Raw genomic sequence first — 17,681 nt, 5'->3', positions numbered from 1 at the left:
ATATTTTTTCTTACTTACCTTCCTTATAGCAAGATATATCAGGGATCTCACCTATAAGTTAAACTGCACACAGGAAGACAAAGAATATGACATGTATTTATTAAATGCCAACAAACAGTGATGAGTGGATGAAAGCCTTCAGGAGCACCATTTATCCATCTGTTGGACTCAACTCTGTTGAAATATATCTTCTATGTGATACTTTTTAATTTCCCCTCTTTAATTGTTGCTGCATCCATAATGTTGACCAACCGTATTTACAGTCTCTACACTGATGTACTGTACAAAGTAGATAAATCAAGTATTACAAAGGATTATCTTAAAAAAAAAAAAAGATATTAAATATTTAGGTATTTTTTAAAAAAAAGAATGTTTTCGAATGTTTTCTTTTTTAAGTCTACGGTCAGGTGAACATTTTAGTCTCATCACTCAGCGATTAAACATGCATTAACAACACCTAAGAACCCTTAACTTTTGCACAGCCATGACATTACAAACAGCATAACTTTGCTTAAATCTTAGTTTAGTCAACAACAAGCTTTAAAAAAATATGACTATTCAGCAACCTGTATTGGCCTAAGAACTCAGGTTTAGAACTGATTTAGGCTCATAATTTGATCCTTAACTGTCTTTCAACAATTTGTAGCTGAAGTTACATTTCTTCTGGTGCCATACATTATCACAGAATTGTTTTAGACATCCTACATTTTTCATCCATATATGAAACCCTGTATTTAAATCCCAACTCTGTTAAGGCCATGTCTGACTGGCTAAAACAAACCCTCTGATGGATTTTGATCCAAATCAGGAACTTAGGAAAGACCCGATGAGAACACAAAGCAACTGCATGTGAAGTTGAGATCTCTGCCAATTGTAAACACCAGTAAAAGTTGCTGCATAGTCCTGATACACCAGTAAGCAAACACATATCACAGCTTATACAGAGCAACAGGCACAACAACCAGAAAATGAGATGAAAATCTGGACCCGATGGCTTTAATCAACCTGCAGAAACGGTTTAGAGTGTCATCAATGGCCGGTAACACCATTTGATACCTGGAATATTTACAGCAAAGATCATTTACTTTGTTTTTCTCTTTAATCCATTAATTTGTACCAGTCAGAGCTGTGGGAATACAAAATAAATGATTACACTTCCTTATTGTGCGGTCATTAAAGTGGTACGACATTCAATCAGCTAGAACATTACTGGGTGTTTTGGGATGATGGATATTGCACAACCACATACCCTACATTTGATGTACTTTAACAGGACCTCTTCACATAAGTCTACATTGAGCACCTAATTAAGTTTCATTTGTGTCCATACAGATCCGAAAATATTCTCAAAAGAATACTGTACTACACTGATGAGTGTTAAAAACCACACAATGTCTCACATGGGTGTCTTCACCACTATTTCACAGAGAGGTCATATTTCCAGTTTGACAGAAAAGACATCAAACTTTTTGCTAACCTACTTTGCAATACAATCCTAGAACAGTTTTGGGGCATTTTTTTTATAGAGCATCATACAAATCTAACCGATACTGTTATGCATGAATGGTGACAGTGCTTATTTTAACTGTGGTGGAGGAATTCACCATGCGCAGCGGTATAGTCACTCTGCTCATCCATTTTATGTGTTTTGCAGTTGTACTTTGATAAGGCTTAAGCACCTACTACATGATCCTAATGTACACTTAAGTGTTTTATAAACATTCATAGCTCAACTTAAATGACTAACTTAGCAGGTAATATGTAAGGTTAAAGTAAAATATTTGGTTCAGTATATTAGATTTTTTTTTGCACCAACTAATGCAGATAAACTGCCACACAGTCTGTTTGTATGTACACTATATATACACAATATCATGGCAACCATTTAAAAGAAATGTGCTCTTTCTAAGAGAAATTACGGTCTGAATTGGATTCAGTAAGCATTCACTCATTTGTTTCTTTTTCCCCCCATTAAACGGTGTTTCTTATTACTATCCCTGTAGAGTAAGCATCTTATACCTGATATTCATGGCAGCCTCATGGTGGCACCGCTTGCCTTTTATGAAATAAAACCTTCGTAACGTGGTGCGTGCAGCAACAGAGCAATTAAACCACATCACAAATATTTAAGCTCAGTTTTATATAAAAGTAAAAGAGTATGACAGCAATATTTCCTATAAAACTGAAAAAGACCAAAAGGTCTGATATATTTTGTTGTAAAATAAATGATTAGCTGAAATGATGAAATGCAGAGAGACCTGGGGAAAGAAAAGATTTTGTACTGAATAGTTGTGATATTGATGAAAGCACCAGTAAAACCAGCTTATGTCAAGGTGAGAAGAACATCTCTGCTGTTAAGGCATTTTTTTTTACCTGCTTGAGTTGTAAAGTTCAGGATTGCATATGTGTTCAGAAAAAAAAGCCTTCAAAGGCTTTCTGTATACTGTAGATATGTAGAAAAGATTTTTGCGTCTAACGTTGGAGTCTGGCATGCTGTCATACTCTTTTCCAGAAGGTTAATATCACAATTAGAACCATTTGATGAGGACTCACTATCCCAGTATGCACTTAAGGATAAAACAGGATGGACGGTGCATGTTTTTGCAGAAATCCCCTGAACTGAGAGTGGATTTCAGAGTAAAAAGATAGCACCAATCTAATAGTATTGAGGGCTAGTGTGGTGGTAGACTGTTACATATAGTTTTGTTACAGAATATAGATATTTATTTATTAGAGCTTAAGTGTTTGTCTTTTATGTGTTTTCATATTGTGAATCTAAACTGTAAAAGCTTTACTCATATAAACTTTCCCCAAAACCATTTTTTTCCAGGATATTTTTCCTCCTGATTGCTTCAACACAGTGAAACACATGAAATCAAAAATCTTTAGTGCTGCATTTTAAAACGTGAGTTTGTGTTCAAAGTTTAGGCAGATCTTCCTTGTCTGGAGATTCGATGTAATTAGCAGCCTCTTGAAGTTTGAGAAGCATTGCCATCTACAAAAGAAAGAAAATGAATATCAGAAAAAAATACATTAATAAGAAAAATGATTTAAAGTATGTGAAAAAAACTTTCAGAGATTCTTTCCTACCAGGGGATCTGATTCCATAGAGCTGGGCGGAGTTTCTTTGTGAGGCCTCTCCTCACTGGACTGACACGGACTGCTAGAGCTGACACTTGGAGGAGGGAGATGGAATAGCTTTGCCTGGTCCTGCTGTGCGGACGGCCATGGCAGGGTTCCCCTCACCCACTCCACTGGGTCCTCCCATACCGCATTCTGACCATGAACCTAAAAAAGCACAAAAATCCATACATTTAATTTGTGTTTGAAAAAATAAAGGAGAAAATGTAGATGAAAGATGTTAAAGATTTGACTTGACTGTTGTCAAGTTTGGCTGGAAGTTGATTGAGGAACCACATGCAGAGATGAGGAGGCAGAGATGAGTTATTGTAGATTTTATTTAAATTCTGATGGCAACAGAAGCACAAATCCAGCAACAATAAAGGAAACCGAAAAAGGTGACGCCAGGGAGAAACACACACGGGGAGCAAAGCAATGAAGAGAAACCAGCATGAGGAACTGGGCAGGAATAGTATAATATATGATAGACAGAACAAAGAATGGGGTAATCAGCTGATAGGGAGCATGTGTGGATAGAAGCAACTAGAAGCCAGGGGAAAAGAGACTGGTGCAAGAGGGCAACAGAGAGCAACACAAAAACACAACACTGCTTAAATACAACTTGAAAACAACTACAATAACACAAAATTACAAAAAAAAACAATAACCAAGAAAACAGAGAATGAAATCAATAAAAATGCAAGTGAAAACTCAAAAAGTTCAACTCAAAAACTTAAACAGAACCAAAAAGTCCACAAAGGGCAGGATCATGACCACCATATGTAGGGTCTGTTGTTTTTCTGCTCAACATTAAAACATTGGTGAATGTCAGTGTTCAGCAGTTTCTTTGTCCAGACAAGTGTCATCTTTTCCATGTTTCAGTTCTTTGCAGCAATGTAAAAGGTAGTCTAACTAAAATGAGGGAGACCTAGTCTTGGGGGATTGTAGTGATCTATCTTGACATGTTATAAACAGTGACAGCACATACAAACACACCATATTTTCACCTCCAAGAGCTGCTGGCCACTTAAAAATGTTCTTGTAGGGGCCTTTAGATTTATCTCTGTCTGTAAGGTCCCTTAAAAATATGTTTTATAACTTTGACAATTGTTACGATGAAAACGTCTAGGCTGGATTTTTTGTGAGAGCTCTTCTCCTGAAAGCAGATGCTGACCAGAGGAGAGCTAAATTAAAGAAGATTTTGTTTTCCAGAGCTTTATAGAAACACAATAAATAGTTTTTTTTCCAACTGGGTCAAGGAGACTGATCAGCAGTTCAGAACTGCTTAAAACAGCTGCTTTTATTAGTGTTGATAACTACACCACTTCCAATTTTGCACAATTGTTCCTAAAGGGATCACAGAATGATTATATAGGGTATTTGGTTCTGGTCCTTAAGGTCTCTAATAGGGTTTGCAACATTGATTGGGCTGAAAATGGCATATTTGCTGTTCTATTAGCCCTAATGCAGGCCTGGTTAAAAGCCCTAGAATGAAACGACAGGTTTTCTTCCTCTAATGGTATGCTCATGAATATTTAGATGAGCTGTGCACTGATTAGTTGGTTTACAACGAGCGAAGCTGCTAAGCAAAGACGCATCATAGAAACAAGCACTCACTCACTGAAACATCAAATTGTTGTTATGGTAGGGTGACCAGACATCCTCTTTTTCCCGGACATGTCCTACTTTTCATACCTAAAAAAAAATGTCTAGGGGAATTTCAAAATCGTCCAGGATTTTGGTCGACTACAGTACAGCAGTAGTCGAAACACAATGGGCATTCGAACCCAGCCGTCAGTGCCGGGGCTGGTCCGGGAACCCCGGCGGACGGGGGCAGGGAGCCAGTGGGGGACAGAGTGACCGAACCCAACCCAGTAATGGTAGCCTGGACACCGGTGGCCCCGTGCTTCCCCCCGCCTGCCTTACCGGCCCCCACCCCGTCTCCTCAGGCTAAGGAGGGGGGTTGGCTAGCGCCTGGACCACTCTCTGCTGAGGTGCGGTCCAGGACCTAGCCCAGAAGTCGACACTTCATACCGTTCATATCTGTTACTTTAAACAGAATTTAACACTGAAATAAAATTAGGTGTTTATGCATCCATGATATACAGTGAATTTTTCAATAAAAATAAAAAAATCCATTTTAAAATCTAAAGTGTAGATTTCAAAATGGATTGGTGAAGTAGAGAACAACAATCTTTCAGTTTGGTATATAGACAATTTCCTGACTCATTTTTTAAATAAAATACCTGAACTGACGTTTGTTTTTTTTCTTTCTTTTTTATGGCTTAATGAGAGCAGTGGGCTTTAGGCTGCCCTGCAAGGCTTTAAAAGCCTAACTGGGGACAGGCATTGAGAATGAGCCTTAGCTTAAATGTTGTAGTGTGTGACATTATTCATGAAACATACTTGTCCCAATCAAATAAACAAATAAATAAATAAACATGGGTTTTATTGAATGGAGACAAAGCCATTCCCAAGCACATATCAAGGTGCTCATTTTGAGCCTGTATCCATATTTATTTTTGATTCTTTTCATGGTGGAGAATCCTGCTTCACAGCAGGAGGTTGAGCCAAATATACTCTAAATATTCAGGCTCTGCTCCGGTCCGGCCAGGTCAAGATCTGCTATTGCAATCGCACCAAACAGGAAAAAGAACAGCGAGAAGATCTGGTTTGTCAAATTAAAATATAGTAACAACAGATTGGTACCTACAAATTAGAGCATAATTCTTATATATTTCAAAAAACTAACACCGTTTATTTAAATAATTGGATGCAAACGATTGGTACTTCAACAGACCAGGAAGCAGATTTCTCATCTCCATCAGAAACCGCACATAAGCTGGATGCTGTTGGGAATTATTTTGATATGTCATATTAAATTAAGCCTTCATTTCTGTATGTTTTGCTCCTTTGAATTTAATGATAATATCGCACACGCTCTCCTCAAGCTCCGAAGATAAGTCAGAGCTCAGCAATACAGGAGGAATAGCAGAGGCTCTAGGCTTTGCTATGCGCAGGAGGTCTGGAATGCTGCGGGGTGGAGCAGTGATGGAGGATGTGGGATTTCGGAGAAGGAGAAGCGGTGCAAGTGACATCAGACAACATGCAGTAATTTATTCATGTTTTAAATCAGGTTGGGACAGGATTAGCCAGCAGGTGGGTCCGGATCCAGACCACGGTCTGCTAATCTGTGACCTCTGATCTATGACAATATAAACTCTGTTTTGCATTCTATGTCCCCTTTAAAAATTCTATTTGCTACTTCAACCTACAATATAATAGAAAAGAATACAATAGAATTTAATAGAATGGAATGGGAATAGAATAGAATAGAATAGAATAGAATAGGATAGAATAGAATAGAATAGAATAGAATAGAATAGAATAATTACTTATTATTGCACATTGGAGAAAGTGAAAGGCAAATGGAAACATGCAGATACACACAAAGGTAAAAATGAAAAACACACGATTGTGTACAGTAAGGTGAAGTTATTAAATGGTAAAAAACAAAAAAATTTAAAGCCAAGTGTATCAATCTCATATCAAACCTAAGTGTTTGAGACCTCTGTAATATTTTTTTTCTTGCTAACTCTGACTTACACAACCAGGAACATATAGTGAACAGAAAACCTTTAAACGATTATACAGAAAGGACTATTGATCCAAATTGATGCAAATAAAGGATCTAGTTTGACTTATACAAAATGTATGATTTTTAATTTCATTTTTCATAAAGTTCAAATATAATTAATTGTACATCAGATATGTTTGAATAATCCCTTCCAAAGTCTAAACACTTTCCCTTATAACATACAGTATATAGATACTTTCTATTAGAAACTTTGTCTTTATGTTTCTTTTTTCACTGTTACTAACTGGATGTCCTCTTTGTCACCCTCTTACATGGGAGCAGGCTCGGAGCTCGTCTGCCTTGCTGGAGCTGGTTAACAGTTACTGTTTGTATCTCTGCTGCTTTTTCTTTGTCTGCTTCTGTCTCCTTTAACCCCAGTCAGCCTCAGCAGAGGGCCTTTCACACTTACGAACTGTTAACCACAGTGGGAACCTACATGCACACATGTAGCATGTAAAGTATTTCTGAGGAGTCAACAAGAAAATGCAAGCAATAATCTTCTGCAAAAACAATCTAGAAATAAGTTAAAATTTCTTAAATTAAGTGTATTCACCCTTAATTTGAGTAGGTAAATGAGATAGTTTGCCAATGGAATGAGTAATTTTACTTTTAAAATAAGATAATTAGATAATATGCACTTGAAATAAGACAATGCAATTGTGTTTTCTTATTTTAAGTGTTAATTGTCTTGTTCCATTGGCAAAATGTCTCTTTTACCTCCTCAATTCAAGAATAAATGCACTTATTTTAAGAAATAATTACTTATCTAGATTTAGATTTTGCAGTGAGAAAGTCATCAGGACTCACATGTCTTACAATTCAATGACTTGATGCAATTAACTGGTTTTCCTTGACATATACTTTTAACCAATCTGACTGAATTGTCTGTAAAATATCCTAGGATGACATGTGTTGTGAATTGGCACTTTCTAAATAAACTGAACTGAATTTTTTGTTAAATGAATTAACTTATGATCAGTGTCTACTAGCATTTTGTTTTAATAATTTAATTTCAATTGAATTGAAATAGTAGTGCAAAGGTCAGTAATATGTACTTCATAGTGATCTCAACAATTTGTTTTCATAACTGAAATAGTGAGACTGGTGTGCTGGTGCTCTGACACCATTAATGCTAAATATTGCATTCAATTATTGCATCATAAAAGCCCACTGGTGATGAGATATTACCTTGACGCCATCTTTTGCTCCTTCTTGAAGATATGGAATGATAGAGTGGTTCCACAGATCAATAAACCAAGATCGAAACTCATCAACGGAAACAGGGCATGACAGGAAAAAGCAAGGACCTGAAGAGAAGGTGAAACAGAAAACATGTAAACAACATGCATAAAAGTTAAAGCCATACGTTGATATCATTTTTTTGTTTTGTTTTGTTTTTCATACCAATGAGAAAGTCCGATGTGCTATGCTTTTCCAGGAATGTATGCAAATGGTACCACAGTTTAGGAACCCAATCTAAAACCCTGATGAGGTCTTCATTGGTTAAACTCCCTTCATCTTCTGACTCCATGAGCTTCCGGTGCAAATACCGTGTGAGGAATCCATTAGCCGGTTCAACGTTGTTAGAAAAGGTAACCATCCTGAATCAAGAAACAAAAAAATATTAACATTTCACCAAACACAGGTGGGATTCTTAACTCGCATCCTTTATCAAAACAGAATTGGTTTTGAGGTTATTATGTTAGATTTTTAACAGTTTACATGGCTATAACACACCTGTAACATAATAAAAATGAATATCCTTTAGATTTATTGTGATCTAACTGTAAAATTAAACAAACCTGAAGCTTAAATGGAGGCCATGATTTGCCATCATCTTCACAGGCTGATTGCTTGTGCCAATGATATAAGGACTAAATGCAGAGACAAAGTCACACATTTACGATCATCTTAAAATCTTTATATTCAATAAACATTTCTGAATTTAAATTTTACCATTTGTGATATTTGCATGTGAGAGCACCATTAACAAGTTCACTGATGGACACTGGATCGTGAATGTCATCTAAAATAACAACCAATGGGATTTCTGATGAACTGGTTTCCCGATCGATTTGATTGGCCAAGTTAGAAAGATAAAGCTGGAGATCCTGTAAAAAATTAGCGACAAAGACAAGCAGTATTAACCGTGAAATCCTGACTGACAAAATAAAGTTTATAATGAGGGGATCTCAATGAAAAGTTTGTTTCTGCTACCTTGCAGGACTGTCGATGCATGTTGAAAGTGATCACAATGCCTTCTGTGATTTCGCGGGCGCTGCGGTCCACCAGGTACTCGGCCAGCCGGGAAGCAAGGTAACTTTTCCCTGTTCCGCTCGGCCCGGACAGGATGAGTCGGCGGTGTTTGAGAAGGAGACTTATATAATGTTGCATCATGGGTTTTGGGATGAGAGTTTCGAACACAAGGCTGTCGACACACTTCTCTTTCAAACCTGATTATAACGAGAGGAAGTGAAAATGATCTAATGAGAATTACTATCTATTAACAGCGTGAGACATAATAAAGGGCAGTCTTAAACTTTGGCTGGGATCAATAACACTATGAATATGAACTAAAACTGGTTGTGTATTGGCAAGATGATATTTTGTAAAGAGACTTTGATCACCTCCTATGTCCTTTATAAGCCTCGCTAAGCTCAGACTCTTCACTCTGAAAATACCTCTGCTTTGAGCGTAGGAAGTCAGTGTATGCCCAGCCCCCAGGCTGCAAGAGGACCATCTTCTTTACACTTCTTTTGGGCCCATGTGTCTGAGGCTGGTTGGCCAGCTGGATCTGTTAGCACTCAGATCATGTTGCTTAAAGCTCAGTTTAAGCTTTGTCTACCAGTACAGCTTCCCTACAATTCGTATGTGCAGAGGTGAAGGGAGGAACTGAATACATGCAAACAAATGGCTACTGTACTGTAAGTATTCTTTGATACAGAGCTCAAAAGGGAGAATTTGAACTTTAATTTTTACATAAACATTGCACAATCAATCAAAATGTTGCCTACTGCAAATAATAAACGATTTTGGATCTAAAATTAAAAGTGACGAGTTGACCGACTCTGCAGACCTTTTAGTGCCACTGTGATGCTGCTTGGGCCTCGCGACATGCAGCGAGATGGCTGCGTCTCAGGGGCTTCGCCTCCCAGCACTCTTTTAATGTGACCCATGCTGTAACTGTAGATTGAGTCCGTGGAAAGACCCAGGCTGGAGGTGGGGTCCACCTTGGCTATATAGACCTGTAATAAAAAAAAAATAGAATAAAAAAATTAGGAATGTCTGATATAATTTGAAATTTAAATCATGTGCTTTATACAAAACCTTCCCTGAAATAAAGGCCAAAACTTGCTCCAAATGTGGTGAGACAATGATTGACAAACTCAACAATATTTCAAAAGTTTTAGTTTTTGAATGAAGAAAACCTGCAATGTGAATCCCAAATCCCATTCTAAAACTTGTGTTTCCTAAAATAGTAAATAAATTTAGATTGTCTAAAGTCAGTGTCTTACTTTGAAAGCCTGACTGACAGCAGAATCCAACATGACCCAGTCCATCCTGCCATTGACCCTGACGGTACCGATGAAGAAATCCTGTGGTTTAGTCTCCTGCTGAGTCAAAGTGCATCCGTTAGGTAATACAGAATGCAAGATTATTCATGAAAACAAAATGAAAGAGAAAAAACACCAAAACATACATCTTTAAAAACCCGTAAATCTGCCACACAAACTACCACTCTGACACGATGATCATCTCTCTGGGAGGAAAGGCTGAGAGAATCTGCAGGCTGGACATCTGCTGAGGAGAACAAAAGGACATAAAAAAGAGGAAATTAAACTGAAGCTCTGAAAATCATAAGAAAATATGGATTTATACACATCAGAAGCTTGAAGGGATAGTGGAGGATGTTCTTTTTCTGGGTGGATCATCAAAAGAAGAGGTCCTCTAATTGTCAATCATTCTGGTGATGTGTTTAGGTAAGGCCGTCCTACATACTTGTCCCCATGAGTCTAACATAGTTAAAAAAGTGCTCATCTTCTTTTGGAAAGTCATTTTGTATATAAAAAAGGCAACTTTTAGACAGAGTGTGCACGAGGAGAAATTGGCTCGTGCACACTCTCACACGCGTTTAACTGGCGTTCCCTCTCAGGAGCAGGTACAGGGTTGTGAATGTGCATTTTTTTTTTTTTTAAGTGGAGAGGGTGGGTCTTTTCAAAAATTTGCAAAAATCCTCCACTACACCTTTAACAAATTGGGGCCCTAGTGTTGCTTAGATTAATTGTGCTTTTTATAAGGGCCTTCAAGCTTTAAAAAAAACTTTTTTTGATATCTTTTTAAATTGCATTTATGTAGATTTCAAATATATTCTATGAAATAAATATTTTTTAATGGCTGAGGTTTTTCTTAAGTCCAGTCTGTAGCTACTCCTCAACTGCCCAGTGTTACTCCTCTTTCCATAGACTGGACTGTACCTGAGCTGCTCCCCTCACTGAGCCCTCTGCTGTGGCTTTTGGGCAAGTGCATGGCTACTGACTGACGGGGGGATGAACTCCCCAGGGCTGTGAGACCAGAGGACTGTGACACAGAGCTGGAGGGTCCAGGAGACGCAGAGGGAGACAGACTACCTGTCTTAAGCTTATCATTCTCAGTCTTCAGGTTCTCCACTGTCCTCTGCAAAGATAAAAAGAAAAGAAAACACATAAGTCACTGGCAGAATCCTTTCAAATGGATTATAAACATTGCATAAGTGATAGTTTTTGCAATATTTAGTATTTTCTGTTAAAAGCAAATTTCTTTATGTTCAACTTTTTAGAATACAAATGTTCTTAAATAGGCAAGTAGATATACCTGCATGTTAGTCATCGCCTCCTGCAGCTGCTCTAACTGATGTGCCGAGCTCAAAGCCTCCAGACGGATGTCTGTAAGCTTTCGCTCTTTCTCCCACAGCTCTGAGCGCAGTTCTGTCACAACTTTATCATCTCCCGCATCGTCGTCTTCACAGTGTCTGGAAAAAAAAAGATATCCCATCAATACCGATAGGAGAAACTTGACATTTTCTGTGTCAGTTCATGTTCTTTTCCTGAAACACTGAAACAGCTCATAGCGAATGTAATCTCTAGGCCAATCAGATCATTTGCTCTGTCTATTAAATAGGATTACAACTACCAAAGTCAAACAAATATGAACATCAAGGCTGGAGAGTTTATGGAGGTTTACCCTGCTGATGAAGCAGAGGCTGAGGATTTCATTGGCTGCTGAGGGTTATCGCCAACAAAGCTGACCTTCGGGGACGAGGGGGCAGAGGACTCTGGGGTGGCGATCTCTTCGATGTCAGCATATGGCCCAGACTTTGAGCCTTTCTTACTGAAAGCTTTGTTGAAGGAGCTACGCAGCTATTTACAGGAAATAAAACCCAGTTAAGAATTTACAAGGATTTGAAAGGTGTTCCACAACAAAAACATTGAATCTTCAATTGGAAGTGGTAAACAGTTCGTATTACATGAAACATGGTTGTAGGTTAACTTTTGAACAGCTATTATACATGTGTGTATAAGTTATGGGGAAATCATTAGTTAATTAGAATAGATTATTCAGAGTTGATGTTCTGTTGAATAAGATATGAAATATGTGATTATATTTTGTACAATTTGTGAAAACTGAATTTGTTGTGAAACACATGCAAAATGCAATGCTGGGTATTTGATGAGATAACATAATGAGAAGCGTAATGAATAAACACAAATGGGTATAAGTTTTTTAATGTCTCCTAAGTATGACTCATTAAAAACATGCAGGCTGAAATAAAGGAGAGTGAATGGATTTATTTATATATTTTTTTACAACATCACTCACCTCAAAGACCTACAATAAAAAGGGGAGCATGAGGGAGAGAACAGAGTCATACTTAAAACTATGTGGAGAAAAATAGGAGATTCATAGGCATGCACTGAAATGCAGGATCACAGCTCATTGTTTCTGTTATCTTTGGATTTAAATTAGCTTTAATTAATTGTTGCCTCCTGGTTTCTATTTATTTTCATTGTTGTGGTAAGCTGTCCTAAATGTGTAAATTTGATAGGTGTAACATTAAGTTCAGCCAACTTTTGTGGCTCAGTGTTGTCATGTTATATTATTCTTTGGATAGTGAGATCTATTAATAATGTTTTTTATGTTAGTTTTTTACTGATTTTCTTTCTTCTACTCATTCAGTTACTGTACATTTTCAGTTTCTTGTCAGTACATGTTTTCCAGCTTTTTTTTTTTTTTTTTTTGCATGTTCTCTTCTGTTTTCTGTTTTTATGTTCTCCTTCTCAAACACTGACATAGCTCACAGTACATATCAACTCTTGGCCAATTAGATATTTTTATCCATCTATTAAATTTTATATTTAGATTAACTAAATGACTAATTTTCCTGCAGAAATGTGTGACTTTACTGGCAGCTGTTTCACTGGGCATATGGAAAAAAACTAAACTAATCAGTATATGTTACACTAGAGACGTGCTTTACTGTGAATTGCTCAAAGTAAGCTAATTCTGAAGAACTGTCTAAATAAATATTTTTATATTTAGTCCAGCAGAAACAAAGACACTTTTGTGCCTTTGTTTTCTCACCCAGCTCTTCTTTTTCTTCTTCTTGGCTTCCTGCTCCTTGAGGCTCCCCATGCTTGAGTGGCTTGTAGTGCTTGCTAGACTGGAGATGCTCTCTGAAGAGTTCTGTCGATTTATCAGCAGCTCTGGATACCAAAGAAAAAAAACAAGACAAAACGAACTGTTTAAGCTTTCCAAAGAAACCTAATTTAGGTCCAAATTGGCATCACAATCTGTACCTTTAGGCGTGATATCTGGGTTACTCAGAGCAGTCTGGATGATTTCTTGGGCCTCTGTATTTTTGGCTTTCAAAACCTCAATAGTCTGTTTTAATTCAGTAAGCTCCGAGTCCTGGAGAAAGAAAACAATGTCGGTTCACAACAGCTGACATACTGAACTGTCTGTTCTGAGCAGAGGAGGGTGGCAAGTCCTTAAGCTCTCACTCAGGGTTTCAGGTTGGGCTAAGTGGTTGATGACAGCATGGATTATTCTGACATTGCAAACTTTGACCCTCATCTGTTTTTCTGGGTAAACTTAATAGCTACACCCGTGACTTAACAGAAACTAAAAGGTTAAAAATCACAATGATATAAAGTGAAAAAGACCGATTATGAATTTGTTTTTAAAGGTACATTTTGTAAATGAACCAAAAACACTTTGTAAACAACATTCTTTGAACGGATAAGCAAAAACACAGCGGCATAGACAATTTATCCTACCTCTCAGCCACGGTGGTGGAGGGATGATGATTTGATACTTGTTCATAAGACCATTTATCAAAGACAAATTTGCAATTTTGCTGTAAAAATAATAATTCTAAGGGCATATAAAATGCTCTGCTCTGCTGTAATTCATCACTAGTGCCTTCAATTCTGTCACTTATGACGCGTTCACAGGTCAAACGGGATTCATTAATTACTTATGTCGACATGATACCTTCTGTTCTGAGGAGACCGATAGTGTCTGCAGACGTGCTGTCATCAGCGCCAGACTCTGTTCAAACGCTGCAACCAGATTAGCCTGCGTGAGGAAGAAAGATAGGTAAACAACCACAATGTGTGCAGATGGGAACGAGTCATGAGCTGAATCAAAGTGGTCTGCAACCTCACTCCGTACATCAAACAAATGGCTTGAAAGCAAACATTACGGTGATAATGGTGATGCACAACAATGACGTGAAGCTCACTCCATGTATCAAATTAGAAAAGTAGGTTTGTTTCTTTTCTTTCAAAACATAAATTAGGAGGATATTTGCAAGACCCATGCTGTAATGATCAGACTAAATCGGCAAAAAAGCCCAGAACTCTTTCAAAACAAGAGACTTTTATAGCAGACATGATTTTTAAATGGTCACTGGGGCTTTGCTTTTTGTTTGTTTCTTTTCTAACACAAATTTGACAATTTTATATGTTTGCTATTCATTTTGGCTCACTAGAAAACATTTCAGTGATTTAGTTTTCATTTGATAGCTCTTAAATAAAACTTTTTTTGTAAACAGCTCCAGAGCAGGATGTGACACTTAGTCAAAGTCTATGTCTTCCAGTCTTGCTTTTTTTTTTATAGTTGCCTCTGAATTTAAACCATATTCCAATAAAGAATGGGCTTTAAATCTAAGATGTTTTCACTTTTTCTAAGTGGTTGTAGAGCCCTGTGTTTGTAATGCAGTTTGTTTATACAAACCTGTCAAACATTATTGCTGCATACTTGATATAATTTGAAGCTACAAGTAAAAACTTAATTTATACACACCAAAATTTTTGCTAAACAGATGTAATGAGAAGACAATGACAAGTGAGAAACAATAGAGGTGGGATGACATGCAACAAGAATAAAGCTGAGAGTTGTGCTGAGGAGTAAATCCTGATGGGAGTTTTTTTTCCACCATGCATGACAACTATAATCTCTCAAAATTTGAAAAATGTTTTGAATGATTTCTAATAGCATTTAGACAGTAATGTAATAAAATAATAGTTGTTTCTAAGGAAACACCAAGGTTGTGATCCATGAAAACTGAAGCATTCAGAAGTGAAACATTCATCAGAGAAACTGCTCAAAAACAGCAATGATGCTGTGCCAATTTAGACAACAGAGGTTTTACTTAAGAGGTTGCCAAATTATAAAAAGTACTGTATCATGATGGGATGTACTATACCACATCACAACTCCAAAAGTTCATCACAGAGTTACACTCTAACAAACCTGGCCTAGCTGCTACACCCAGCATCCAAAGTTGTGAGTCAGTAGGATGCAGGCAGGGGGCAGCAGTGAATCCAGCAGTCAAAACAGCCAAGGCATAAAGAAAGGGACAGTTGCATTAGATCTGGGAAAAATCTTTAATGCAGTCATATAAAGAATAAGACACACACAAAGGTGGGCTTAATTTACTCACTAAAACTGAAACCTGAACACCAAAACAATGTAGTAAATGTAAAAAATAAATAATAAAATAACTTCTTTTGTTTCAGAGGCAAAATTCTGACTTTGAGTCAATGTAATGTGTCAGATTCATGCATAAAAAGATTCATAAAGAAGTAACACAAAGAAGCAGGGATGAAAAAAAAACTATTAGACAGGTTGAGATTAAAATTAACAGCGATACATACGTTGGCAGAAAGCTGCATAGTAAGATCGGCAACCTTTTCCTGGGACGACTCCAGCTCTCGTCTCAACTTGCGGATTTGCTGCAGACAAATTTTTTAATCAGGCTCAAGAAGCAACCAAACTGATCTTTGGAGAAGCAACGTAATTCATCTGTGGACAAAGCTTTAACAGCACAGAAGACTGTTACTTCAATGACTGTTGTCTTTGTTTACAACTAAGACACACAAACAACATAAATATGTAGTTCACGTCACCACAAAAACAAAAGATGAAAAAAGGCACTACAATACCTGAATATGGAGAGAATGCACTGACAAATGTATCGGGTTTGGAATATTTATTGCATATTTAGGAGGGATATTGGAGATTAAATCATGCTAGAGATAATCTAAATTCAGTGGAACACTGTCAGAGTACTGGACACATTCAAACAGCCCGATGACAGATGACAGAGCAGATCAATATAATGTGAAACTTACCTCTCCTTGTATTCTTTCCTCATTCTTATGAAGCATCAAAACAAGAAAAGGGGATAATGTGAAGGATTAAGTCTACTGGTTAAAAAAAATATTGTAAGGTCCTGTTTAGAAATGAAATATGAAAACACAAGGAATACAACCTCTATTCACAACCTTTACTGCTGAGGAACAAAAAGATTTTCTAATTAAGTAGTTCTTGTCATGTTAAAAAAAGAAAGTAGGAAAGTTGGTTCATGTTTTATAGAAAATATGAATTAATATTGAATGTAAATATGCCTAAATTGGAAGGCAACAGGACTTTCATTAGGTTTATTTCTAAAGACCTTTTGACAGAAGTCTCTTTTTTCAATTCTGTTGCCTGTTTTCCAGAGCAACCTGTAGTTTCAGTGCTGATGTATTTAAGTAACATGGAGGTGTTGAAACTTCTTCAAAAAAACTGAGCCCAAGTCCTGTTGCCTTCCAATTTAATAAATTTTTGTTTTGCATGACCCAGATGACTGAGACTTTAGATAGTTTAAATCATAAGGACTAAAATACAGCAAATGTCATGTATGTTCAATGTTTTTTTTATCCACATTAGAGTTGTGTTGACTCACCGCGGAATAGTTAGATGAAGCATTGGATGCCAACGAAAGCACAGAGCCGTGCACTAAAAAGACAAAGAAAAATATCCCTGTTGAAGGAACTAACGGCTTTATATCAACAGAACACAAACAGAAATTTACAATAGCATAAGTTAAGGATATGCTCTGATAACCTAAGGGTCAAACAGTTTTTCTACAGTACTTAGTGTAGAAAAACTTAAAGTATTTCAACAGAAGCATAGTTTAGAATTATTCTGTATCCCCATTCTTAACAAAATAAAAATAGTAAAGGAAATGTAATATGCCACTAAGTACAAGAATCAAGCACATATAATAGCAGATTAGTCTATAAGCTGTTCGATTTGCTCTTAGAAAGTGTGTTTAAAAAATTGCATTTGCATTGTATTTTTGGGGTCATAAAAATGCACTGTTTATGTTGAGGTATTCAACCAAAAGATCAAAAGCAAGAACATTCACCGTCCTCTCCTGGTTCACGGAAGGACCCGGATCGCAGCATGCTTTTTGGCCGGTCAGCCAGAGACATACTGCTACCCAGGGGCGAAGATCCATACAGATCACAGGCTGAGTCCCCGGAGGGCCCTGTGCTGTTGGAGCGTGATATCCTTGGGCTGCCACAGGAAATTGGGGCAACTATTGCACAAAAGA

At 37.2% G+C, this 17,681-nt stretch overlaps 1 protein-coding gene across 14 annotated transcripts in view; it reads right to left on the bottom strand.

Annotated features, from left to right (window-relative positions):
* Positions 1–82: 82 nt before the first annotated feature.
* The window catches only part of nav1b (neuron navigator 1b), a 77,285-nt gene continuing 59,686 nt past the window's right edge, over positions 83–17,681 (bottom strand). For 4 of the 14 annotated variants that reach the window (XM_038278472.1, XM_038278480.1, XM_038278483.1 and 1 more), the window contains 22 exons: positions 17,493–17,666; positions 17,028–17,080; positions 16,432–16,455; positions 15,955–16,032; positions 15,551–15,562; positions 14,288–14,371; positions 13,591–13,702; positions 13,376–13,497; positions 12,614–12,622; positions 11,978–12,153; positions 11,609–11,765; positions 11,233–11,431; positions 10,458–10,555; positions 10,273–10,368; positions 9,834–10,002; positions 8,975–9,210; positions 8,714–8,868; positions 8,560–8,631; positions 8,162–8,358; positions 7,946–8,064; positions 3,091–3,288; positions 83–2,995 (listed from right to left, as the gene is read on the bottom strand). In XM_038278472.1, the coding sequence (XP_038134400.1) occupies positions 2,918–2,995; positions 3,091–3,288; positions 7,946–8,064; positions 8,162–8,358; positions 8,560–8,631; positions 8,714–8,868; positions 8,975–9,210; positions 9,834–10,002; positions 10,273–10,368; positions 10,458–10,555; positions 11,233–11,431; positions 11,609–11,765; positions 11,978–12,153; positions 12,614–12,622; positions 13,376–13,497; positions 13,591–13,702; positions 14,288–14,371; positions 15,551–15,562; positions 15,955–16,032; positions 16,432–16,455; positions 17,028–17,080; positions 17,493–17,666 (2,618 nt within the window). In that variant the 3' untranslated portion in view covers positions 83–2,917. Of the gene's footprint in view, positions 2,996–3,090; positions 3,289–7,945; positions 8,065–8,161; positions 8,359–8,559; positions 8,632–8,713; positions 8,869–8,974; positions 9,211–9,833; positions 10,003–10,272; positions 10,372–10,457; positions 10,559–11,232; positions 11,432–11,608; positions 11,766–11,977; positions 12,154–12,613; positions 12,623–13,375; positions 13,498–13,590; positions 13,703–14,287; positions 14,372–15,550; positions 15,563–15,954; positions 16,033–16,431; positions 16,456–17,027; positions 17,081–17,492; positions 17,667–17,681 lie in introns of all 14 variants that reach the window. The other 10 variants (XM_038278475.1, XM_038278481.1, XM_038278476.1 and 7 more) reach the window with 8 other exon arrangements.

This window comes from Cyprinodon tularosa, unplaced genomic scaffold (assembly GCF_016077235.1).
Source record: "Cyprinodon tularosa strain WSP-4 unplaced genomic scaffold, ASM1607723v1 ctg141, whole genome shotgun sequence".
Classification (NCBI taxonomy): domain Eukaryota; kingdom Metazoa; phylum Chordata; class Actinopteri; order Cyprinodontiformes; family Cyprinodontidae; genus Cyprinodon; species Cyprinodon tularosa.
Note: the sequence above shows the minus strand (reverse complement) of the source record. Positions and strands in the feature narration are given on the sequence as shown.